General features: G+C 42.0%; 1 protein-coding gene across 1 annotated transcript; it reads right to left on the reverse strand.

Moving 5' to 3' along the window:
* Nucleotides 1-589: 589 nt before the first annotated feature.
* On the reverse strand, nt 590-22,093 carry NSG1 (neuronal vesicle trafficking associated 1). The gene is made up of 5 exons (XM_074904514.1): nt 21,840-22,093; nt 21,118-21,268; nt 17,532-17,648; nt 6,161-6,271; nt 590-948 (listed from the first exon to the last, which is right to left on the reverse strand). Exons 2-5 carry the CDS (start codon nt 21,244-21,246, stop codon nt 748-750), a joined length of 558 nt encoding a protein of 185 aa, XP_074760615.1. The 5' UTR covers nt 21,247-21,268; nt 21,840-22,093; the 3' UTR covers nt 590-747.
* Nucleotides 22,094-27,225: the final 5,132 nt, after the last annotated feature.

The following is a 27,225-nucleotide window of genomic DNA, read 5'->3' on the forward strand; positions in this document are numbered from 1 at the left end:
CCATCACTAAAACTGCCTGTGTTTTTCCATAATGTCTATCTAGTTTGTGTTTCAGTGCACATCCTTACCAAGATGCTAAAAGCCACAGTGGAAATGCAGTTAAATCCTGTTGACAGCAATAATAAAACATTGAGCATGCCTTGTTGCAGAGAACTTCATTATCACTTACAAATAAACAACAGTAAAGAAAATGTAAGAAAAATGCTACCTGACAATTTCTTTCTCCATACAAGTCATTACATTATGCCCTGGACATCAATGCTATCATTCTTGCTTGAGCCAAAACTAAACATTAAATATAGCTTTCAGCTAAACAAGAGATCACTCTAGTTATGGCTGGGGTGTTTCAGTTTGCAAAGTGATAAAGAATTAAAAAAGTAATAAAGTATCAGTTTAGACAACAGAACACATGATTTATCTAAGGTCCAAGCCCTGGAACTCCAGTGAAGAAATCTGTCAGTATCCAATAAACTGCAAGAACGTATCTAACATCAGATTTATTTTTTTTTTAAACATTTAAAATGGTGTCAAAGCTCTAAAGCAATGCTGATATGCACCTTGTTTTATGCCCATGAATGTTCTGCAGCAAGTTTTTGTTTTATTTGCAAAGCAGTATCAGCAAACAGAAGCAATTGCACCATAAACATGAGTAACCTCTAAATTATCCATAATTATATTTAATGAAAAGTTCCTTAAAGTCCCTTAGTTACCTTCAAATGACATAGTGTTAATAATTAGCTTATCGTACTAAGCTGATTTCTCAGCAGCTTCAGTCTCCTGTTCAGATAGTTTCTCTTCTGACAGTACTGTCATCCACGGGGACACTGAGCGCGTGATGGTTTGTTTGGCCAGATTGTAGTGGTTTATGACTGTGTAAAATTTCCCTCGAGCACTGGAGTCTTGTTCAGAGTAGTAGTTTTCCAACCCAGCTGGAATGCATTGATTATTCTGAAAAGAAAATCCATCAGTTAGATTACAGATACGGCCCCATACACACCAAAAGTAGGTTAGGGTTTTTTTCTTTTCCTTTTAGTCTAAGCCAACATTTACTTTCTGTGAGTCAAGATGCAACATGCAGCAATTAACTACAGTGTTGTCCTACTGTGTTCAAAATGTTCTTCCCTGGAACCCTTAAACTACTCGTGCATTTGCCAGGAAGATCAATCTGGGTTTATGTGCCAGAATAATTAACATACAAGAAACATGCCTGCCTAAAATTATTTTAAAAATTACTCCATTTCTAGTTCCAGCTGTATTTTGCCGTTTTTTTCCTCCCCACCTAGTTCCAACTGTTTGGGTCTGCAACTGCAGGTGTCTGCATCCTTTAACACGGCGGTTTCAGTCTGAGGGACAGATTAATACAGATATATTGATGCCAAGGTATGAACAGTTTTACAGCCCAGGAAGACAGAGGGAGAACACTGTGTGTGGCCAAGCTTATGTGGAAGTGTGTGCACACATACAAAATACTTCACTCCTGGTGACTGTCAGAAAGATGCAGCCAACAGCAGGCTTTGAAAAAGCTACCTTTAGCTGTGGGACTACATGATTTAATTTCCCAGTAGCACAAGAGCACTATGTAGAAACTGCTAGATACTCAGAGCTTTTGAAAGTGAAATAACCTGATTTGGAGAGTTAAAATACTAAGTAGGATCCAAGCATTGCTGTCATCTTAAAAAAAAAAAAGTGAATGTGCATGTGCAGTGCATTAGTCAGCAAGTATCATTTAGCAACCCTTCCAGTGATGATGCAGTAAAAGCCTACAAAGCAGCTAGTTGCACTGAAAGAAAAAATTACTTTGACAACTCCTGTGACCCCCCAGGTTTTGCCCCAGAAGGTCATGGGTCTCCCTGCAGGTCCTCTGCTGCATCTGCCAGTCCAGGCAGTCGTGCCCGGTATCACAGAGTGTTGGGGCAGTCACCTGGGCAACAGAACTGACCCTCTAAAATATAAGCCATGAGTAGCTGCAGCTTGCGGAAGAAACAAGTTTAATCACTTCTACTCTGACTTCTTTTTAAAAGAAGTGGGCTGACTCAGTCTTTCTGCTTTCAGCACCGGAAGATTAAAATTTGTAGTACTACAGCCCAGCAACTTTGAACTGCTACTGTTCTCACAGGATTTGTCAAACAGAACTTAATGGCAATTTCTGAGCACAGAAGCACATGCAGAGATGTCATAGTTTTTAGCACCAGGTGCTATCTATCTCAAATCTGTCCACATTTACTTTTGGATTGACTCTTGTCCATAAATAAGCACAGGTAACATCAGTTTCAAATTATTGAAATCATAAAGCACAGAATGATTGGGGGAAGATCCAGCAGTCTTGGCTTAATATAGATTTGCATCCTAAAAATGTTGAATGAAAAAAAAAAAAAAACAACAAACCATCAAATAGTATGAAAGAAAAAAGGAAGAGTTGCCAAAACCACAGGCCTAGAGGTAGTCTTATGAATCTACCTGCCCCGGATGAAGACAATCTTGTGGTAAATTTGACTGCTGAAAGAAGACTCGCCATCACAAGACTGACAGTCCTCCCACTGAGGTGACACCTCACCGGTTCTAACCTGCTTGTGTGACAGAAGCCTCAATATGTGTCAGACTCCCAACAGTGCTCAGAATTACCATGTCCGCCCAGGTTCAGTTTAGTTGTTATCTTTTGTTAAGGTAGCAGCCGGGCAAATCCTCCCTCACAGTTTTGTTTGAGGTAGCCCTACAAAGCAGACGGGATTTAACCCCAGCTAAGCAAACACTTGTGCCTAATCAGCACTGTTGAGGTCAACAGAGGTTTCCCCATGGTCATAATCATCATATATATCAGCTGCAAGACTGGAACCTAGGTTTAAAAAAAAATAAAAATCCAGGAATCTGGCATTTAATATGCACGTTCACCTACATCAACTATGCCATCTTCTGTAAATATTATCCATGCTTCATCTGGGATAACTGACACTACTTCTGATGTGATACAATGACTAAGAAGTACACAGACACAGAGTACTTTGTAGTGATTATTTCACCCCGTCATGGGATGTAGTCACAATTCTAAACACTTAAAAAGGGGGAAGGAACACAATCCATTGATGTAATGAAAACTGCCAAGGAAATTCAAGCAAATATTATTAGTGCTGAAGACAAGCCAAGATAACTGCCAGTCTAAAAACATGCCACAATCTCATGTTGCTTTCAGAAGCAATTTGCTTTGTAACAGGCAAATGACTCAGTAATGTTATTTTTTGTGGCCACAAACATGCGGAACATCTGACAGAAGAGCCTGAAGAAACATAAGCAGAATTTCCATCTTGACTGCATTTTTGTTGCCGGGATTTCATGCTTCTAGAAAAGACGGGAAAAACCTCCCCTTTTACTCACTGCTCCTTGTGTACTGCCGAAGGACAGCCCCCTTTGCTTGGCTCCTAACCCAGGCAAGCCATGCAGCACCCAGGAGCAACTGAGCAATGGGAACTGGTGGCAATTCTCACCCTGCAGCTTGCCTGAGACCTTCAGCTTATGGAGAACTTTTCTCTCCATCCTTTTTATTTGTTTCCGTGGTTCCCAGATGAGAGAAGTAGTAAGGAAGGCCATGAGGACAAACTAGGATGCTCCAGAATGAGTTGCCAGTCTCTTACTTCTTTTACAACCCTTCTATTTCAGAAACTAGTTAAGGGTTAAGGCCTTTGATGCTGGAGAAAACCCTGGTTGCCAGTCTATATCTGGCTGTGAAGACCCCAGTGGTATTCACTTACAAATAGCATTTTCTGTCACATTAACTTTGCTGGGTCAGTAATTCCAAACTTAACAGATGTTGTCTTTAATGCATTGAAATTACTTTGTTGTACTGCCCATGAGCCCGACAGAACGCAGGTAGGTGCCTTGGCAAGGAAAGCTAAAGGGTACAGATGCAGTATGGAGTATATTGAAGCCCTGGAGAAATTCCTCCAGGATAGTAGTGCACTCAGGTCTCTGGGGAAAACTCTGGTGAGTCTCATCAACAGCCAGTAAAGAGTGCTTCAGAGGAGTGATCTACACAACAGCAGTATTAGGGCTGTGTCAGAAAGCTTGGGCAAGCACAAGACGGAGGCTCGAGCAGTTTAAGACTGCTTTGCAAAGGGAGATGAGCACGTTTTTAAGCGCACCTTCAAGCCCTGGATGCACAGGAGAGTAGAAAGGATAAAAACACTGAAAACTTTGGAACTGCTCCATGTATGAGAGCATCAAAGCAGAGAAGAGTGACTCACAGCGTTCATGCAGCGATTCCCATGGTACCAGGCTTCCTGAGGCAGGGGACACTTGTGCCCTTAACCAGGAAATCCCATCAGCATCCAAAGCCTGGGGACATCCAGGCCAGAGAATGTTGTTGAGTCCACCTGAAGCACAAAGCCAGTCCACAGCAGCACTGGTCACAGGGTGACAGACAACTTCATCCTTCTGAAGACATCTGTGCCAAGCTATGCCATGACATATAAGGGGCTCTCCCAAAAAAAAGATGCAAAGGCAACAAATACAAATTCATGTCAACGCTGCTAGTTTCAGGCCCTGTGTCATTTGCTAATGCGTTTATCCTGTAAAACTCTTGAGTTGCATGACCAAAGATGCTGTCTCATGGCATTATGCCAGCAAGCAGCTAGGAAATGGCCTCCACAAAAGCCCACACTGGGAGACAGCAATAGTAGAGCAGCCCCGTGTATGTGCTGAACCTTAAAAATAAAGCATGAGCTATGGGACATGCTGCCCAACTTCTGTTTCACACACAGGGCCCTAAGGAAAGAAACCCAACCAGTTTACAGTTGAAATATAGCTAAGAAACTGTTTTTCCCTTAAATATTTGCAACACTAGGAAGAAAGGACAAAAGGAAGCCAAAAGGCTGCAATTCAAAGGAGAGGACAAAGTGGTATGAAAGGAAGCAGAAGCAGCAGACTGTTACTAGGCTTATGACAGGAGCACATAACTGGCCATTCCTGTCAAATCAGGATCACATCAAGATAAACTCGGTAGGAACATACAGTCCCTATCCGAAATTGCTCAAAGCCAAGAGAAAGCTTAGAAAAACATGGCTATCATCCCATGAGACATGAGCACAGTGGAGTTTCAGCACTTGTCTGAGACAACACAAAAAAGAGCAGAACCCAAAGCTGGATCTCCTGGGTTACAGCCAAGTATTCTAACCACAGTATCTTTTACCCTTGAACCAAGGGAAAGCAGTAACCTAAAACTGAATGCTTGGAGCTAAGTCAGTCCAGCGAGGGCCTCAATGATTGTAACCTTGGACTAGATTCTTGTAAGGTATTTATGTGCCTGAAGAGACAGAATCACAAGTCCTGAACAGGATTGTCAAGGAGAGCTGAGGCAGCCATTCCTTCTTAAATCCTTCTGAAGATCATTTCATTCATTATGTGACTAAATATTCTTAAAAGATTAGAGGGAAGAATGCCATCATTACTACTACTTTTCTTATCTAATTACAACCAAGTTCAACCCTGCTAAATTTACAACTGAGACATCAATGTGACCTTTCTGACTTTCAGCCCAGGTCATAGCTGAGGAGCCAGCACTACCATCTCACACAAATGAAGCGAGCCCCAGCCTCTCGTTCAGTTAACACCAGTAATTTTTCCAATAAATGTGTTTTCCCTTTTTTGGTATCACTTTTGGCCTGTGGCAGTTGGGCTCAGAGGTCACTGTTCTAGAACAGGAAGTTCCTTCTACAAAAATAACCCTAAGGTAACTCTTATGGCTACTCTTAATACCACTGTTTCATTGACACACATTCCAGAGTAATTTTTTTCTCCAGGTTTTACCATTCTCTTCTAAGACACATGAATTTGGAGGAACATGCAACATTAAACCATAGGACCATATGAAAAAATGAGGGGTTTGTCCAGACAACTGCAGGTGAAGTAGGTTTGAAGGACACTGGTGTTGGGTCTTTTGCTGTATCTTCAGTGTTTAAAGCATTACCAAAATAACAACATTATGAAAACTGTGCAATAGTGCAACCTCAATTATAAATTAAGCACAAAGAAACATAGCAGGATGCACACTAACCTATGAAAACAAACACAAATTTCTATGCAGTACAGCATGACTTAATCAGGGTTATGCAAAAAACAAGACAGAATATTAGATAATCTTCTATTTTTCTAGAATGTGTACACAATTTACCTTGAAAACAAATCCTTCTGGACAGGTATGATCATACTTGTAAACCTTGTAGACTACCAGAAATACAACACAAGTTAAGAATGCAAGGGCAAAAAGGACCAGCACAGTTACCTGTAAAGAAAAATAAAACATGCTTACATTAGTAATGCACTGCTTATTACACTGCTGTTTGTTACTGTAGGCAGCAGAAGCCAGCTATGAATGCACTTTACAGTAAAATCGAGCAAAGGATAAAAACAGCTTCTAATTATTGAGGGAGAACAGGGAAGCAGTACGTAAGTGCTTTTACCTCCCTCTTCTCAGAGGAGAAAGTGGATGATCTGGTCAGTGACCCATTGCCTCTGTACTGCAGTGCTTTTTTGGCTGCAGTTCTGTTCAGTGCACACATGAGGCCAGAAGGACACACTGAGGTAGCTCAGGTCTGCTGCTTTTTCAGTATTTGGATGATGCAAGGTAAAGTCTAGTTTATGTCAGCTGGTAAGCATGTTTGTTTTCCCTGGGCCTGTTTGACAATGGAATCAGGTGACAGTAAGTTAGCACAGGTGTCATCCAGAGAATACAAAGGTGACTACCAGGACAAGGAGAAAGTAACGTCTGCCCTCTCTTATTAGGATGAGAGTTTGTCACACCTCTTACGAATGTACGGTTACACCAGTAGTCTGCATGCAGAGTTACACCAGTAGTCTGCATGCTTCATGGCTCAATGCTCCTTAATTTCTAGGCTGAAGCAGTAATACTTCATCACACGGAGACTCTACAGTAGTTCACTGCCATATCAGGCTAGCCTTGAGAAGTTCTGTTGCAACAGTGCTCACAGAAAAGCCTTTACAGATCATGTTACATGGCACTGACTTCTCGCCATGTCCTTAAGGACCTCTCTGGTCCCAAGTTTGGGCTGGAGGAAAATACAAAACACACCTTAAGTTGAATCTGAAGACAATGTCAGTATCAAGCTAACCTTTCCCAGGAATAAATTCCAAGCAGCTGGAGACCAGCAGCATTTTAGGTGAGACAGGAGACAGAACTACCTCACCCGCTGACAAGAGAAAGCACAGGATTTTGGCCTAGCGGTTACACTGCAAAGCTCCCAAATTCAGACCTATTTTTGTGGAAGCTGCGAGCTGAGCAAATAACATTCATAACCTGGGAGAGTGTCCCAGATGTGTGTTCTTATTATTCTAAAGCTTCTACTGATAAACAAATGAGTAGCTCAAGGAGATTACAGAGTAAGAGTGGATGAGCTGTTTTGGCAAGTTAGAAAGAAGCCAGCATGTGCTACAGCATAAGAAACAGAAACAAACAAGATTATGTAATTAATTAATTAAAACAAAGTATAATATGATCTAAATTTTAAAGGAAGACGAGTAAGCCAGCTACATACCTCTCCTAGAAAGAGAACATAGGCACATCAGGGTCAATTATGCAAACAAGAATAATCTGGTATTTAAGAAAGCAACAAAAAAAATTCTAGCTTTGCCTCTTGGTAAAAAAACCCCATGACACACTCCCTTTATGACAAACCCCAGAACAAACAGGATTTGCAACACTGCAAACTGCGCGTGGCAGTGGGACTGGTACACTGAAGGACCGAGATGAACTTTTAGGGACTTCATGCTGGGAAGTGAACTTCACCATGGGCAGACAACCAGCGAGTGCTAAATTGCCTGGCTGAAACAAGGTTGGGGAGCATTGTGCGCTGCTGAAGCCAAGGATTTTACAAGGATTTTTGTTAGACAGAAACTAAGCAAAAAAAGGAAGGCCGGAGGCAGGGAGAAGTGCAGATCAGAAAGTAATTTAGCAGAAGAAACGTAGATATTAATGTAACAATGACAACTGAAATGGGACATGAAGCAAAGGACCTTTCTGGTTAATAGCAACATCTTCAGTTTCTCAGAATAGTCACTGATTATCAAAAAGACCCAAACATATTTTTAACCTCCAAAAATCTCACTCTGACATCAATTTTCACATCCAATTATTCTTTCCACAAGTTTATTACTCATGTGCATACACAGAGGTTAACATGGAGAGACCGCTCTGTCTTGCCAGCCTCATGTTTTCTGCTCACATGTCCCATGTCTCAGCATGTTCTGCATGAATCCAAGAGATAAAAACGCATTTTCCTTTCTGGTCATTCTTTGTGGCCCAGTTTAATAACAAACAACATACCCACTCCATTCCCGGCCAAACTATGCCCTAGCTCATATGTTTTTAGTTATGCCTCTCTTTATTTCTATGGGTGTTTAGGGCCCCTTCCCATATTTCCTCAGCTACCCCACCCACACACATGTACTTCACACTCTGGCTTGGCCCAAACCTTGCATCCCACCTTCCATAACGAGCCTTAATCTCTGTTCTCCCCTCAGAATTGTCCTTGAACTCCAGGTTCTAGAAAGACTGACCTTTCTCCCTTAAGCTTGCAGGTCCCATTCCGGGCTCCTTGTCCCACCTCCCTAACACCTTGCTGGTATCTCTAAGTCGCACACACTGCCTGGGTCACGCTGTACCCGTATGCAGATGCCCCACCAGGCCAAGGGGCCCCAGCACAGGCCCACGGGTCCAAGGGCCTTCTTCCCCCGCTGAGCTCCAGCTGCTGCCGGGCGGCACGGGAAGGTGAGGAACCAGAATGGCGCGAGCACTCCAGCAAGCCCCCCAGCTCTACAGCACACCCACGGCCCAGTCCAAACCGAAGGTTTTGAGTCATTCACTTCCCACTGACTCAAGGTGTGTGTTATACTGTTCCTTTTGCTGACAGTCACTGCTCTTTCCCTTAAGAATGGGAAAAGACAGACTAGAAAGTGGGGATAAAAAAAGATAAAATCCAGATGGGATTATTGCTGAGGCTTCCGATGCCCTGTAAAATACATTCCACACAACCTTTGACAAAGGTTGCTCCCTCTAGGAGCACAGACCTGTGACATGGGACACAGACACCAAGAAGAACAACTGCTGTGGTACAGATCAATTCAGCTCACATTTGTCTTCTCCACAGAGAGGAGTAAACAGTTTAAAATGCTTTGAACAATATTCTCAAATCTCAAAGCATTTTAACCATATTTCCTGACCATCCTACTAGCAAGGAATAGCAGAATTAGAATATTATTTCCCAGTCATAATCATTCTGACATACAGATGAGGCCTCAGGAACATACTATATAGCTAACATGCTATTTTGTAGTTGAGACCAAATATTAGACAATAGAAAAAGATTTGTATTTCCACAATCACTGCAGGGAGCACTCTCTTCAAGGCTCTGAACTGTTCTGGAAAATAATTACGTTTTCTGAAAGAGGTCAAAAGCCCAGTATTATGCGGATTGCTGGAGCCTGGCAAGTTGCAGAGCCATAACCTCAGGGCTCATATGCTGAGACATGCAGTCTTTATCTGTTTCAGCAACCTACGTGGTGGAGCTGTGAGTTCTCACTGCTCATACGAGTCACGTCCAGCATGGTTCTTCCATTGCCACACACAAGAAGCCACTGGGAAGAGCTCTCAGGGCTCTTGGTTCATAATTCTCTTGTAATCTCTCTAACTTACTGTATTTCGTAACATTAATTTTGGTATCGACTTGTAAATTTTTACTTTCGTTATCTCCAATAATTTGCAATCGCACTCCATTTGCAAATCCCTAATCAAGTAAGATCTTGTCTCCTTCCTATTAGAAAAGAAGCTCCCTGCTCTTACCCTTCAGGATACAAGTAACTTCTATTTAAGTAAAGGACAGTCACACAAACAAACACTACAGATAAATCCATCACTGGATTCCAAGGTGATCACAATCACCTATTAATCCAATCCAAAACTTCTCCCTTGTAAGCTGAAAATCCTTCTCTCCTCCTTCTAATAGCCATTTTCCTTTACTCTCATAATAACTCACCACTGACGGTCCACAGTTGTCAGATCCCCAGCTTCTCTCCCTCACCAGTAACACAGTGTGACCCTACTGCTCTGCCTCACCTTCAGAGTGCTCTCCTCCCGGATGCCTTCCAGAAATAAAAGCATAGATAAAGGGAAGGCAACAAGCTCCTCTTTAGACCACAAGCGCTACCAAAGCCATCGTTTTATTGCTTTCTTCCACAGCAACTTTGCACATTCACTATAAACTACAGGAAAATTATTCTCTTCTTCCTACCAAGGCACTAGCAGCAACTTGCCCTCTTCCTCTGTTCAAGGTAGGAGAGGATGCAACGCGTGTGCAAGCACCGCTCCCTCTCTTCTGGAAGGAAATCTTTAATCTCTTCTCTTTGTGGTAGCCATCTGGCTGAGTGCAGGACCCACACAGTGGGAGCAGAAGTCTTGTGAATTACTATGATTATTCACTGCCATGTATATCCTCCACAACTCAAGGTGACTGTCACACCACATGAGTGATGGGCTTTTAAACTATTTTTTAGAAATTAACTACAAGATAGCACAACCAACCATTTCTTTTAACTAAGAACTCAAAGTATGGTTTGGTTTTCTTCTTGAGAGTGTCCTTTAAAGTTGGTTTCAAGGGGATCTGGCAGCAAAACTAAGTGAACAGAAAAGATGACAAGATATTATGTATGTGACAGATTTTTGATAGATTGTAAGTGAAGAGCAGAAGGACAATGTCTAGCCAGAAGCCATTACAGTAATCGAAATGAGAGATGACTAATGAATGAAGTGTACCCACAGCAAAAAAACCCTGTCTTCAGACTCTGTAAGCATTTAGCAGAACAAAACAAACTCCCCAGATCTGACAACTACAGTAACATGCAAACAGCCCATGATAAGGCCTTACCATCAAGATCTGCTAGATCTTCCCAACCAGTCCATCCTATTTGCTACAGCTGCAAAACACCACAAGCTTCATTTTCTCTGCCTGGCTACTGCAATCTGCTCTTTCCTCACTTCTCTAACATTTACTGTGCTCCCTTTTTTAATCAAGCTGGAATATCACAGCAACATTCATCAATTGCACCAACTGTGCCTGCTTCTCTTCACACCCTTTCTTGGTGCCTGTCCCCTTCTGAACAAATTACAAGCCATGTTTTCAAGGCATGCACAAGTCTGCCCCTTTTGCTCCCCTTAGCTCTATCTCCTTCCATTTGCCCATATCCCACTGTCCCACTAGAGCCTGGCTGCCATCTGTTTTTCCTCTGTTTTCCCCTCCACCTTTCTCATTATGCCTCCTCCTCTTTCCTGAAATTCTTTCATTAACGCATTCGTACTGTGCTGCTTTGTACCACCTTCCTTCATGCACCCTTCAGCACATAAACCCACCTAGAAGCATTCCTGTTCTTATAAGAAGTGGAACTAAAGTGGAACTAACAAGACATGCAGTAATTTTCACAGCTCAATCACTGGCACTTGGTCACATCTCATCTCTGCTCTACATCTACGCATTATCTATTCCAATTGCAGCCTCTTAGGAACACAACTTTCATTTCTAATTTGTCTATAAAGTGCTAGGCACAGACTCAATGCTAGCACCAGAAGAAACATACATTTATAGAGCACCTTTCATATGAAGTGATTTACACCCAGTTTATGCTTTGCTCACCAGTGAAATGCAGAGCTCTCTGAGATGAAATACAGCAACTCTGTACAACCATTTAGGACAGGAAATTAAGATTATTGCTATTCAATTTAAACTACAAGAGAATTTTAGGCAGGCAGACTGTAATTATAATAGATTGTGTCTGGCTACATCCCACAGGCTGAAATTCGTAAAACATCACATTGACTTCCCTGTAAATGGCCATGACCTCCATTTCACCTCTCTCCACTAAAATCCTGCACCTCCAGCTGCACAATGCTCTCTACCAGCACACAGAGGTCTGAAACCAGCTCTCCATTTCCCCTAACATCCCTGCTTTTCCAAAAATACACTCTTGTTTCCTACTATCTGGGCCTGTCCCTAGAAGTTTACATGAAAAATATATCTGAAACCATGCACTACAGGATTAAGAAATGTTCGATTTTAAATAAATGGCAACATGAAAGGAAAAAAAGACCATTCACATTTATATGCACATTTGACTCATTCACCTACAGAGCAATCCAAATTATACAGAACAACTTGGTACACTTTCCCATACTTGCTACAGGAATATACATACATATACAAGATGACCAGTGACTCAAAAGACAATGAGGTGCTTCATTTCAGAAGAGTATTTCTAACATCACGTCCTGTTTAGCTGTATGACTAGTATCTATCTATTAAACTCCATTTCTTCACCAGAATATTCCCATCAAACCTTTGTGCTCACAGAAGATGATGGGTTTGGGGTAGACTGTACAGAAAATGCAAAAGTCAAGACTGTCCTCAAACAGAGATGACAAAGAGGAAGAGAGAACTGGCCTAAGTACTTACCTGGACATGACTGGGAGTAGCAGCAAGAAAGGCAGACAGATTCATGAAGGACAGTAACTGAAAGGAAGCTACAGGCCCAGAGCTTATGAGCAGTGACAGTGCAAGACAACAGAGTCAGCCTGCAAGGGAGTCAATTAACGAAACCTGAGGGAGATACTGTTAGGTGAAAACAGGTAACAGGGCAGTGGCCTTGAGAGTCTAGCACTGTGGCTTAACACAGCAGTTCATGACAGTGCTCCCCTCATCCTCCGTCACATGGCACCATGTATTAGTTTCTTAATTACAGAGATCTGAGGAAGCAGTTCAAGAAACGCTGTGGCTCTGAGATAAGAACTTTGTTACCTCCAGAATATATTATTGAGGCCAGGAGAAAGGCTGGAAAAAGTTACTACAGAAGAGAAAAGGCTGTGTGTTAGAGCTAGAGAGACCTAAAACATCTTCTATATCACCAGTGTCACTGGTTCTAATCCAAGAAAAAGATTTATAAAGGATACAGTGGTAAAGAGTACCTGACTTAGAGCAACGGAGCTCCTGTTAGGCACCCACTTTACTTAAATCTTCCAGATCTGACTGTAAAAATATTCCTTTCAGCCAAAAATTTAGCAGGAGGATTGTCAATGTCGTATCAGAGAATTAAAAAACATTTTATAAAATAGAAAAAAAAAAGTTGCCATGCATTGCTTTTACTTACATCAATTGTTTTAAAATAGCAGTTACATTAAAAGAAGAATCTCCTTTATTTTTCTTGCTTAAAGTAATAATGGAAAAATTCAAAGCCTGCCAAACGCTTACACTTGTGAGCAACTTTAATCCTGTGAGTAGTTGTACTGAAGAAAACAGAACTACTCATGACAGTAAGTGCCTGTCACTCTTCCAGCACTAAGTGACAGACAGAGAATATACTTAAGGAAGTGACATCCTGTACAGGAATCAGCTGACATCTTATGCATCTTTAAGTGGGATCAAAGAACTACTCAACACACAGAGTAATCACACAGAAACAGAGAAGTATTTTCCTTGTCTCTGATTACTTTTGCAGCAATAATAACCATTGGTATTACTAAGAACAGGTAAAAAAGTCTTGAGGCAGAAATATGTTTTAAAGGATGCCCCTTTAAGACAGATCAAAAATGGAGTATTTAAACATATGTTGCATACATTTTTTCAGTCTTAAAATGACCAGGTAAAACTGTGAGAATTGATTTTGAAAGGAAGTCTCAATTTCTATTCCATAACCTCATGCAGACATTTCAACAACTGCTTGCTACTTGATAGTACATGGCTTGCCCCATATGGTCTTACCACAGAAATAAGCTTGAGGCTTTGGCTCTGCAGTTAGATGTATGTAGAGATGTCAAGGATAAAGCCTGAAGAATTGAATTGCCTTTGAACAGAACCAAATGGTTGAAGGCATACCACAGCTTGGGTTTATTTAAGGGCTTGAAATTTACTGGGAAACATAAGTGTTTGCTTTCAAAATACTTCTGAATGTTCTTTATTCAGGTTTCCCTAAAGACAGAAAAAAAATAAAATCTCATGCTTTTATACAACAGACATTTTTTTAAATTGGTGTGTTTCTGCACAACTGCCAATTGTAGCCCAATTCAATGGCCAGCACAGATCCCACTACAAAATCCAACCGGAGTTAGTAAAAACGCTGGTCTGTCAATGGGGGAAGCAAAGGTTTGATTGGGTAAGTGATACCATGATTTCTCTCCTGCAACAGCTTCCTCCTATGCCCTGATTCATAAGGCTCCTTTGAAATGACATTTCCAGCCTTGTTGTGTTATTCTGTACAACGGACAATTTACAGGAGAGAAAAATCTGCCTCGTTCAAACCTGCTTTCCAGATGTGAAGCACCAACTCCCCACAGTAGACTACACTGTTCAAATAACAAAAGAAAGACTTCTATTTCTCAATGAAAAATAACCTTCAGTGAAAAATCACATCTTCCTTGGTGTTGTTAGTGCTATAAAACTAAATTAAGACAACAGGGTTCACAGAATCAGGAAATCTTCACATTCTTACGACTGATTCCAATTTGAATTCAGAACATGGCTTCATACAGGAAAATTGTACTTGCAGTTTTCTTTGTAAACATTCTCAGCTATGTTGTAATAACTGTGGTAATGTGCACTGAATGCAGAAAATACGTTTTATAACTTCTTATTCACCCAGCTGCTAAAACCAAATGATCTACATGACATATGCACATGCTGGAGTTGCTTCATTTGTTATAATGTATAATTTCTCAAGAACAGCTTTAGATGATCTGCACTGCTGAATCCCAAAAATGCAATCTGCTTTGTCCTTATTTAAGGAGTGCATCTGAGAATACACATGTGAATTATCTGTAAAAATGACTTTTTTTTTTTTATTTTTAGCACAGCGTTTGGGCTGTGTCTTGTGGCCAAGCTTATGCATCAGTGATGTACAATATTAAAATCGTTAAAACAGCATCTGAAGCTTTTTTCATGAACACAAACCAAAGTCAATATCCCACCAGTTAAATAATGCATTTCATAATTATAGCAAATATTTAATTTTCAAACAAATATCCTTTTGCTCTTCCAGAATCAACAGCAGCAGTTAACATGATGGTTCACAATTAATAGGGACCCAGGAGAAAACCTCACACGATCAGTACTTTTCATCTACATATTTATGAGATTTCATCAATTATTCATGTTATATTTACTACTGGGAGTGGTGAATATGACAATCATCCCTGCTGGAGAACCAGTCAGTTCTCTTTAAAAAGTGTTGCAAGCAGCAATAATTCAATTCTAAAACTATTATATAGAGATTAAGGGACATTTTTAGGACCTGAATGTTCTGCATGAAACTATTGTTTTCAATTAACTGAACCACAATTTTCCTAATTGATCAACCCCCACACTCTTCTTCAGAAGCCTAGACTTACAGCCACAGTGTGAATCACCCTGCAATTCCCAAGAGATACCAAATCTTACCGAAACCTCTCTCTGATGCAGTAGTTACCTAGCAGCAAAACCTAGCAACCCTCTAGTACAAGATTAATCCCACAGCGATCATCATAAAGTCATATCTAAAAGATATTTAAGTATGCCATCCAAAGGTATATAAAAATACAACACAAAAATGCTCAGGCTGTTCAGCTATACAGATTAGAAAAGACTACCCAACATCACGATAAGCTATTTATTTGTTGTTCAGTGAGGTCTCATTTGCTCAGCTCTCCCCAGAAAGACAGAAAGAACCCAGATCTACAAAGGGACACACAAAACATTTAGATGCAACTAAGATACTGAAAACCCTTCCTTACCTACAATTTAATGTTCGAGCAATAAAATCCCTTAGTCTCTATAGCTAGAGGGTAAGTGCAGAATTCCTCGGGTGTAGGTTCTGTTGAGTTGCTCGGCACTGAAGTCCTAGCAGGGTACTCAAACTAAACGCTTTCTCCCCTTTCTCTTCTACAACGTAGTAAGCATTTTCAAATCGCCTTAGAGTGACCAGGACACACACAGAATACAGCCAGACATTAAGTCCTCCTTGTTCTATGCTGTCTATCTGCATCCTACCCAACAATATAGTGTGCACAACCCTCACCTGAGAGGAAGGGGATTACACTCTGGGACTGGTACTACGGTGCCAGGAGGAGAGAATGTTAGTCACAATGCAGCATTTTCCCTGAGGGATGGGATGTCCTTGCTCCAAATCAGGGAACAGAAAAACTGGAACTAGGTTTATTACCTCAGTAAATCCCTGCCACACCCCTTAATATCTCTTATCAGCTCTCTGGGGTGGTTCCCCACACAGTTTACTGGGAACCTACATGCTTCTCTGTCTGGCTGAAAACTCCACCAGGTGATCTGTGCTTAAACCATTTGTCCTGGCAACACTCTGCAAAATTCCTTTGCAACTGTAGCCTGAAGTGTCTAACTCCTCCTTGAGCTTTCCCTTTGTGTAGCATGCTCCCATTCCACAGAGAGCTGTATATACACTTCTGAAGGTAGGCTTGGACCTGGTCAGGCACAACAGACCTAGAATCTTTGGATGTGCCCTAAAACTATCATGCAAACAGAGGTTAGAAGCGTGCAATATAAGGAGAACCCACATCTTTATTGCAACTCTGCATTTTTCCCTCACACTAAACATTAGGCTTTCCGAATGCATTTGTAGTTGTGCAAACAGCGTAGTGGCCTACTGTTTAAAAATGCTTTGCCATCCTTGGGTAAGACGTCAAATTAACAGCACCAGAAAGCTGTAGCCTTCCTTTGTTAAGAGAGTAAATAGCAAAGCATAAGCGAAGTGCTGACTTTCCTGCTTTGCTTTACTTACACAGAGCAAGAAAACCTATGTTCCAGTGAGAAGGGGGAAAGCTAATTCAATCTTTGCACCAGTTAAGCTCTCAGCTTTCCTCTGGGACTCCTGAAGGGAGTAACAGTGGTGTGGACACTAAAGAGTAAATCTGAGTCAGATTCTTGCTGAACTGCCATCTGCCAGTAACAGCCATCACCAAGCTGTAAGATACAATTGGACCAGAAAAACTGATAGCAAAGAGCTCTGATATACAACCCTGAGCTGCTAAGTCATACATTTTACTATAAAAAAATACATGATGGACTATGACAGTGCTTTTAAGAGGATGGCTTGGCCACAGTGAAAAATAAGCCAAAAAGAAAACAAATACTCTTGTGGTTCTTGTCCTTCAACAGTAACAGGAGCTTTATCCATGCCATGAGAGCTACCTGCATGCAGCCCACATACACCCTGGCCAGCCACATTCTGAAACCCACATGCTGACACAAGTGCCTTCTGAATTCATCTGCCAGTGAGGGATTACAAGCAATAATACTGCAAGACTGGCTCTTGCTTCTAATTGCTAAATACTGAACTATTATAACACTGAATTTATTTTTCTCATGTCCAGCTATACACCCAACAGCCACTCAGTTACAGTCAGTTTTGACTATGATCAGCAATTGATTTTAAGCACTTCAGTGAGCACAACTGCATCATTAACAGCTTCAGATAGCACTGCTTACCTTAAATCTTTCTGAAACCCCTTCAGTGATGCTGATTGTGAACTCAGCTATTTTAGGAGTACGGAACTTTCCCTTCTTGCGATCAGGTTCATATTCTGTTTTCGTTTTGACCACAACCTTTAAAAAAAAAAAAAATAAAAAAGCTGTCCGATGACACTAGCCACAGGAATCTTATTTATTCATTAACTCTTCTTTTACCTGATTACAAGCACATCTATCACAGTATATTCCCCCCCAACCACCACCAACTTTGTGTAGTTCTCTGGAAGCAGTAAGTTGTTATTTTCCTTGTCATGGCAATCAACAAAATTATCTCTCGAAGTAGTTTTGACAGACCTACAGAAAACTTGTTATGCAACAGTTTCACATTCAATTTTTTCAGCCATAGTGGTACTGTGCTGCTACACTAGGCAAACATGTACTTAGCTTGAATTCAAATCATGAGGCTTCCCACTTTGCATAGTTTGAAAATAGCCACCTCCATTTGTTTCAGGAGATCCCATTAATGGCATTTCAAACTAGAGAACAACAGGATTGGAGACAATTACTGAAAAGTGACCAGAGAAATGTAGCAAAGATGATGTCACCAGTAGCTATGTTCTCTGATGGCAGGATTTTGAGTTTAGAAATGAAATGACCCACCTAGTTACTATTCACGAAGTGCCAGACTACAGCTCTTCACACTCTTATTTTAACATCTAACTTTTAAATTATCAGCTACAAGCAACAAAGCTCACACAAACCCTGATGTTAATGAGATTTCTTGAAAACCAAGACTCTTGAACTTCAGCTTAAGTCCTTGCTATGAGCTACTGCCCCAAGCTACACAATTTAGCACCTTACCTTTATTCCTAAAATATTCATTACGTCAGTCATATCTCTCGTGCTCTCCTAGGCATTCTAAGTGTACAGAATTTCCAGATACTTAACCTATTTGCCTCATTTTTGTCTTCTACAATTTTTTAGGATCTTTTTTCAAAGTATCACTCTCAAGACAGGATGCAGTTTATCTTACTGACTGGGCTATTAAGTTCTGCTCAATTTTCTCTGTTGTTCCAAAGAATAAATATCTAGACTCTTCTAGATTTTTAGAACCAGATTATACCTGTTAGAGCAGCCTGCAGTAGCAACAGCAACTACACTATTCTGAAATTAAGACTGTTACACTTACAGGTAGCCAGGCATTGAATTTAAAGCCTTGGGTTCCTCTCTCCTCAATTCCCTGAAATGGTATCTAGAATGTGTATCTAGTACCTAGACTCAGTACCACAAAGCTTATTAGACACTTTAACAGCACATATGTGTGCAAGACATGGGTTTAGAAACTACTGATTTTCAGCTATAATTAATCAGATAATTGTTAACTATTTAACTTGACAACTGCCCAGCAGCATCGTGGAAGTAAAATGTCTGAAGATTTTTGGGATGCTTTTTAAACATTTTATTTCTCTTCTTCCTCCCTTTACATTGCATAATCTAAGGCAACTCAAACCACATTCAGCTGACACTGAATGTACAGTTCTATCTGCTTGGTTATGTAACGTCTTCTTTTGTTTAACGTACCTAAATATGAATTTAAATCAGCTCATCCCTTTAATTTAGAAGCTGACAAAATAATCAAATTCTTAGTGCTGTAGTCACTACTGTCCAAGAAGTTATGCTTCACTACCATACTGGAGCCTTGTAAGCATAGATGTATGAAGTATATACTCCTATTCATTATACACAAGTGTCTTTGCACTTCAGAATTTGATCTGTGTGTCAGTCTTCACTTAGATTCACATCAGTTGTTCTACTACTGCCTTTGAGTCCACAGCAACCAGTGAAGACACACTGACATGACTAACCAGACAGATACAGAATGAAAACAGTAGGACCAATGAACATATGGTTTTATTTTCTCCTTTATGTTTGCAAAAGGAAAGGAAAGTTAATATACAGATAGACAGTGGAAAGAGTAGAAGAGCCAATCAAATATTCCTTTAGTTTAGCTTCTAGCCTAGTTGCACATTTTTCTTCCTTCAAGGTAAAGGCAGTGAAGGTGTGAAGAGTTCCACCCCATTCTACTGGGAGCAGCAGGGCTGGCACAAACCTCCTGGGTTCACTACAGAAGCTCCACTCAGGTTAAACCTATTACCATACAGGTCCCTAGTTCAGACTGCTGCCTATCAACACAGTAATGTAACAAATTCCTTTGAATGTTGGTCCTTGGTAATCGGTTATATCCAGTCACCAGTTGGCAGGCCTATCAGACACAGTAAGACTTCACTTGTTTTAAAGCCTTAGGGTGTAATTTTGTCCTCAGTTACAAGATTTACACCCATGTAACCGAGGGCAGAAAATGGAGCCTCAGGCTCTCTTAACAGCTGTTATGGCTTATTGCATTTATGCCTGCCAACTGGTCACCACACATAACACAGAATGATATTGATAGCGATTAAAATGGAGGTCACAAATTTATTTGTATTGCCTACAAGCAACACTCTACTGAGGCAAATTTCACAAGCTAAAATTCTTTATCCCAAAATAAGATTACAGGATTTTTATTAAGCTATGAGGATCATATAGCTCTAGAAGTAGAATTGAACTCCTGGAAAACACAATGCCAAAAATAAAAGCATGAAGGTACTACTGACCATTTCCCAGTTAAATTTTGTATTTTTCAAAGACCACAACGCTTTTTGCCAGATGCACACGTGAGAAATGTGCAAATAAATAACCTACTAAAATAGGATACCGAAAAACAGGATACTGAAATATCTGAAGAAGTATCCTACTACTGTATGCCTTACCTATGCTAACACTTACTGAATGCTTCATTGCAAGAAGAATAAATGTATTTACAGACTATCACATCACCATCTTAAGTCCTTAAAATTAAATCCTTAGTAATCAAGCCATATAACAAGGAATGCAGGATGCACACTTCCCTTTCAACCTGTAAGCAGCACGTTGAACTGTCCCCTTCCAGCACCAGCGCATCTGAATCACCTATTTGGAGGGTTTTGAACAAAGTAAGTTGCCAAGGAGAAAACTCAGTGGCCTGTTCTGATTTCATTATTTCAGCTTGTCTGGGGCTAGCATTAATCTACTGAAGCACAGAAGGAACATCGAAGTTCTTTCTCTCTGGAGCCAGTCTGCCCATGCACATCTTGCAAAGAAATAAAGCAAGGCTTTATCCCCCCTTCAGAGGGGCTTTTTCTGGACAGAGAAAATTCACATCCTTCACAGAGAATACATAGTACCTTCCAGATACAAAAAAAAACCCAACCCACAACAAAAAAACAATACAAAGGGCTACGACAATACAGCATAGAGAAGCTTGCATTTGTACGTTTATATATGTCCTGCAGCAGAACTGAAATCTATATATGCTTATTGCTAACATTTCCCAGTACTTTATAACGAACTACCAGGTTTTCATTAGCTTAATTGTCAATTTTTTTCCTTGAGGGAACTAGCATTCCTTAAAACATCCCATATTACTTGATATTTCTAAGCCGCTCGTTACACATAACCTATTCTTTTGTTGTTTGCCTGAGATTTGGGTGTGATTCTCCAGGGTGGAAACTAAAGCCTACTGTACCTTATCAGGAGGTGGGAACTGGAGCTGATTGACATCCAGGGGTGTGATCAGGGGGATGGTATCAAACCCATCCTCCAAAAGGGGCTGCTTTGTGCTCTTCTCGCTGAAATTATTCCCCAGTTTCACCATTCTTCCAGGATAGAGGGATTTTCTGCTGGCACACACAGGCACACACGCACAGAGATGCAAAATGTCAGAAACTCGGGATGCACCAGACCTTTCCCCAGACCCCGGGGAACCCGAAATACATTACGGCAAGAAAAAAATCACGCGTTCATCGCTGTGACTCGGTCACATTTCGGCGTTTTGGGAAGTAAGAACGACGGTCAGCGCCTTTATTGTCACAGTTCAAAAAAAACCCAAACCAACAAACAAACCAAACCAAACCACAAAACACACACACACAGAGCACCCCAAAATCCCCGACGCGTTAGCCCGATCCGAGCGGTGACTTCCCACACGGCCCCGCTGCGGCATCGCCCCTCAGCCCGCGGCATCGGGAGGGCTCCGGTGCTGGCCCCCGCCCCAGCCCCGCGTCCCCCCGCCCGCCCAGCCCCGGCTCCCCTCGCTGCCGGCCCCCGGGCGCGGCGCCGTGCCCGGAGGGACCCCGCGCCCTTCTCCCGCCGCGCCCCGCCATGGCGCTCCCCGGCCTCCCCTCACAGGGGCTGGGGCAACGGCCCCCCGCGGCCGGCGGGCTGGCGGGCGGCGCCGCCGCCACTCACCGCCGCGGCTCCCGGCCCTTCCTCGGCGGGCGGCGAGGCGTCGTTCCGCCGCAGCCCGCGCAGCAATGGCGGAGCGGGGGGCGAGGCGGCGGCTCTCCCTCCGCGGGGTGGCTCTGGGCGGCCGCAGCGGCTGGGCCGTGACGCAGCCGCCGCCTGCTGAGGGCAGCTCTGGAGCAGCAGCACAAAGGGGCCCCGCGGGGATGAGGCGGGCGGCTCCCCCCAGCCGGCTACTGGCGCAGCGGCAGCAGGTGGAGGAGGAGGAGGAAGGGGCGGCGGGGGGACGGGACGGGACGGGACGCGCCGCCCTCCGCGCCCCTCCCCTGGCACGGCCCGGCCCGGCCCGGCCCCGGCGCAGCCCGGCGGGCGGTGGCCGCCTGTGCCCTGCGCTAACGGCTCCCGGGGCGGGCGGGGTGCCGCCGCCGCCCTGCCCCTCACGGCAACCCCTTGTCCCTGAGGCGATGGGGGCTCCCGGCCGGGTACCCCCGCCCCAGGGGAGCCCCGGCGGGGGCAACCTCGGCACCCCGGGCGGGGAAACGGCGCTCAGTGAGCGGCGGTGGAGACGGGGCTCCGGCCTCGCCCTCCCCGCCGGCGGGGCTCGGCGGCGGCTGCGGGGGGCGGGGAGGGCCGGGGGGGTTCATCATCACCGGTCGGTTTGCCTCGCCCTTAGCCCGTCTGTTTTTTTCCCTCCGGCCGTTCCTACAAGGAAAGGACGAGCGTGCTCGTAGGACGGTGAGACCCGAGTTTCCCCTCTGCAAAGGGGGGGGGGGGGAATGCGAATATTGGAACCGGCGCTCGCGTCACTTCAAGGTAAATGCGTATTGCAGAGCTTTGCAGCCCGGGTGAGAGGACATCTTAAGATCTCATCTGTCTTGGAGGAAAAAAAAAAAGTGATTCATATTGACTGTGGTGTCTCCTACAGCCCAAGGCAGCCAGCACTGGCTTTGTAATCTTGCAGGTGCGTCGCTTTCCAGCGTGTGGAGGGAAAACCACCGAGGGCGATGCAACAAGTGACCTGGATGGTGGGTGGGCAGCTCTTGAGAGAGGAGAGGCAGAGGCGGGTGCTCAGCCTAGAGCCAGTTCTGTGCTTCAAAACCAACCTGCCTCTTTTCACGGATGATAGCATGAGCAGCCCTTCTCTTCCCTTCTGTGCTTTGAGCGAGCGCAAATGATTGGCAAAACATTGTAAAGTATTAGAAATCAGACTGTAGAACTTGAAAGTGACTGCAATTCTTACTTCACATTTTCTTGCTCTCGGAGCATCACTGTATTTATTCTACCGTTTGGACAAGATTTTTCTTGGTTACCACAAGGGGCAGGGACTAAAGATTTGCTCGCGCTTGGGATTCAGCTGTCAGTCCACAGAAATATTCAGTGCAAATGCGAACTGGAGATAAAAGTCAAACCATGATGATCACAGCTTCTCTTATCTTAGAAACTGGTGTGTTACAGGCATGGCTTTCCTGAGTTGCATGCAAACGCACCAGACACTGGTCATCGGTGGTTGAATTTGGGCTAATTCGAAAACGGACAAGATTGTAATCTATGTAGATAAATACCACCAGAGATATTTTAGCAGTGAGCCGTTCCACCTATAAGTCAGAATTTCATGTTTTTAATGGGAATTTAGGCTTTTCTATGCAGAGCATAGCAAAACTAAGGGTTGGTCTGGGTTGGTTTCAAATCTCAAAACCCCCCTTATTTTTGTATTTTTAATGGAAGAATTGTCTGAAAATCACGGTAGCCATCTACAACCTTTTTGGCTCTTGTGCAAGCTCTTAAGTGGCTGTTAAAGTGTGCAAATGAAACCTGAGTTCAGTTACAGCACTGGAAAAAGCCCTGTTGACTTCATTGGAGTCATGATTTCACTCAATTCACATAGGAGATCTCAGCATGTCTGGTGCAGTTAATGAAAAAAAATGTACTCAAGACTCTAACATCCTATTGCTATAAAAATAGATCTCAGTCTCACGGTTTAAAATAGTAATTGATAATATAATTTGTTATAATTCATAATATAATCATGAATTTTTTTTTAAATCTAAAAAAAGATGCCTGTCATCTCTTTACCTTTTTTCTCTTTGGCAAATAATTGATTTTTTTTCTTCTTCTTTCTTTCTCGGAGGGCACAGAACAATGGATTTTCCTTCATTGGCTTTGGGGTTTTGTCATCAACATCATTGATAATGCTTGTGTCGTCAGCACAGTTCTGGGAAGTAAGACTTAATTAGTTAAACTGCTGGCTGGATAACTACCTTTGCAGCAGCCAAATAAACATACTGGAAGATGAGAATGGTCAGAGGGCTAATACTTATTTTTAAAACATTCTCAGTGGAATAGGTTACTTCAAATATAGAACAGAATACTCCCAAACAAACACAAAATATTTTCAAGGTAGAAATCGATTGTTGTGCCTCTCGATTACTGAGCAAGCAGTTCTGATGTTGTTGTTGAAGATCATACCAAATAAAGAAGAGGAGGACTCTGAAATAGTGAACTTACATCCGAGCATTATAAGGGCAGCAGCATTTATATACCTCTCTCGATGCCTTATTTTTGCAGCCTTACATGTTCAGAGCATCTTGACCCATGTGTCTGGCAGGTATGGCTGGCATTCAGTCATTAGCTCTCAATACATACTGATTTCTTATGTGGTTTGTTCCAGTTGTCCAATCCAAAAGGAATTCCATCTCTCTTTTTCCAAGGTCAATGGTCTGTAATGTAAGAGGCCCAGATTCCCTTCCTGGCTGTGGCATAAAGCAAGTCATGTCTTTGACTATGGATAATCTTGTCTGTCTCGTTTATTTTTCCCATCAGTGTTCTGTTCTGAGTAAATAAAGTGTAAAATAAGCTTGTCTTACTTGAGTAACATTTCATAAATCATACTTGGACATGTTAAGTAGAAAAAATATGCTATTCATTTTATAGAGAAAATTGGACCTGTAAGTAGAAATGAAGGGGTTTCTCAAAAAACAAGAAGCACTTAAATTATTTAATTTTGGCAATACCCTTGTCTTACAAGCAAGTGTTCTTGAATAGAACAGATGAATAACCCACGGATGGATGAGTGTAATCCATTCATTTGTGTGTGAAGCCAAAGTCATTCAGAATCCATCCAAATGACATAAAAAGTCCCAGCAATGATCAGAAGTATATCAGACAGCATACTATAGGAGTCAAAATAACACGGCAAATGGTTTAACAAATTGACTGACTAGGTCCTTTCATCTTCATCTTCTGTGATTTTGTATTTGAGCCCTTCTGTTGGCTGAAGATGGTCAAAAGCAATGGGAAATTGTGTATTAAGTTGTGCCTGAGGAACTATCAGTATCGGATTAAGATGAATGGATGTAAATTCCCCAGTTGACTGGTGAGGCACTTTTTTTTCAGTTATTTGAGCATAATCACTGGGTATGCTGTTTTAGTGTCCCTTTCAGAGAAAAGGAGAATTTTGGATAGACATTCTTTGGTGTAAATTTATTTTCTCTTTGGCACTGTGCATTTCTTTAATAGTAATCAGTCTTTTATGAACTTACACTAACTAGGCATAGTTTTATCCAGTTCTCTAGTTTTACAGAAAAATCCTTACATAGCATTTTGTTAATCAACTAGATACTGCAGTTTTGCCACGTGGTACACATGGTAAAAATACTTTGCTTACCGTTTTTCATTTTAAGTGCATTTTGCTCCATATACTGTGTCTATGTGTGCATGTGCATATACATACACACAAATATCTGTGGCTAGTAAGTATCTTTATTTGCCAGGTATGTGAAATGAGCAGCTAAGTGGATTTAATTTCTGATATCAAATAACCAACTATAGTTTGCTACTGATGGTTTTAGAAGAAAGAATGAGGTAACTTACTAAGAAAACTGGCACGCTTCCTAGTCAGAAGTTTCTGTCTTAAGGATACAAAAAAGTATTTATTAACGTAAAGAATATTTGAAATGTGTCTTCAAAACCAGCACACCTCTTTCCTCCTTCTGTAGGTCATTTTGCTATGGTTATTCAGGGGCTTGTAAATGTTGGGAAAGAACTGTCCTCCTCTGTAACTTCAACAGAGTAACTCAGCAAGTTCCAGGTGCTTAACAAATAATGCACATCCTTGCTGAGGCACTTAAGTGTCATGGCCAGCAATCTTTATCTAATGTTAGTGATCTCTGAGGAAACACAATAGCTCCTCGTGGGTTTTGACTGGTAGGCAGGCAACAGAAAAGGCAGCCAATGTACAGAATTGATGACCTAGCAGCTAGTCTCATTAAGTCAGATTGTACCTTGATTTACTTACTCTGAAACCTTAATGGTCTCAGTGAGGTTAGAATTCACTGTGTGTACCATCAGCCTAACTATGAAAGCAGAAAATCTGTGCTACCATCAAGCAGATGTAGTTCTTCCTAATGAACTAACTAATGGAGGAAAAAAAAAAAAAAAAAGGAAGTAATGCCAAGCTTCTGTCTGCTGGCACTTGGTCCAGGAAATGATGCAGAAGTCTTCCTTAAATAACAGTAGGCCTATGTCTCAGAAAATCTGGAGAAGGGCCAATTGCACGGGACAGCCTGCGCTTTGACCTAAACGGAGAACACATGGCAAGTCCTCATTTTGTGGCAGAAGTATGAAGAATAATGTCATACACTCCCTACATATAAAAATGAAGGAAATACTGTAAAGAGGTAAGTTCCATATGGCTGGACTTCTGATTCATCACAGGCAAAAGCTCTAGAAATTACAGGGTTTTTTCCTGCAAAATATTTTTTTCTAAAAATGAGGACAAAAATTGTGACTATTAACCTATTATATGTGATTTGATTATCCTTTATTCAGGTTGGCCGCATGTCTTCTTCTTTGGAGATTGTAGTTTATTGACACAATCAACTGAAATGGCTCTTCTGGAGCCATTACAATTTGTTGTGTTAGTGCAGCTGAAAACACTTCAACATGCCATGTGTCATGCTTTGTCAAGTTAACAGTTGATGTTTCCAAATCAGGATTAGGAACAGTGCTGATGCAGTGCAATGCATCAATTGCTTGTGCAACATAAGCATTCATGAAAAGGGACAAACTCTGCTGAAGTAAAGAGGCACTACCTATTGTTGTTTGTCAGGTGCCCAGCAGTTTATTTACCCTAAAGCACCAAGTGGTCTACCCCTTCAGTATCTGAGGTTACTTACAAATACCAGGGAAAAGCATTGTCATATAAATGCTCATGAACCACTAGCCTGTTTTAACAAGCCAGTAATTGTCAGAAATTATATTAAACTCTTAGTCATCAATAGGGAAATACAGATTAAGTAATGTACCAAAGGAGATGCAAGAAATGCATGGCAAAGTCAGACAGTTAAGAGCCAGCTGTGTGGCTACTAGCACATGAGACAATCAGGAGTTTACC

This window comes from Athene noctua, chromosome 4, assembly GCF_965140245.1.
Source record: "Athene noctua chromosome 4, bAthNoc1.hap1.1, whole genome shotgun sequence".
Classification (NCBI taxonomy): Eukaryota; Metazoa; Chordata; class Aves; order Strigiformes; family Strigidae; genus Athene; species Athene noctua.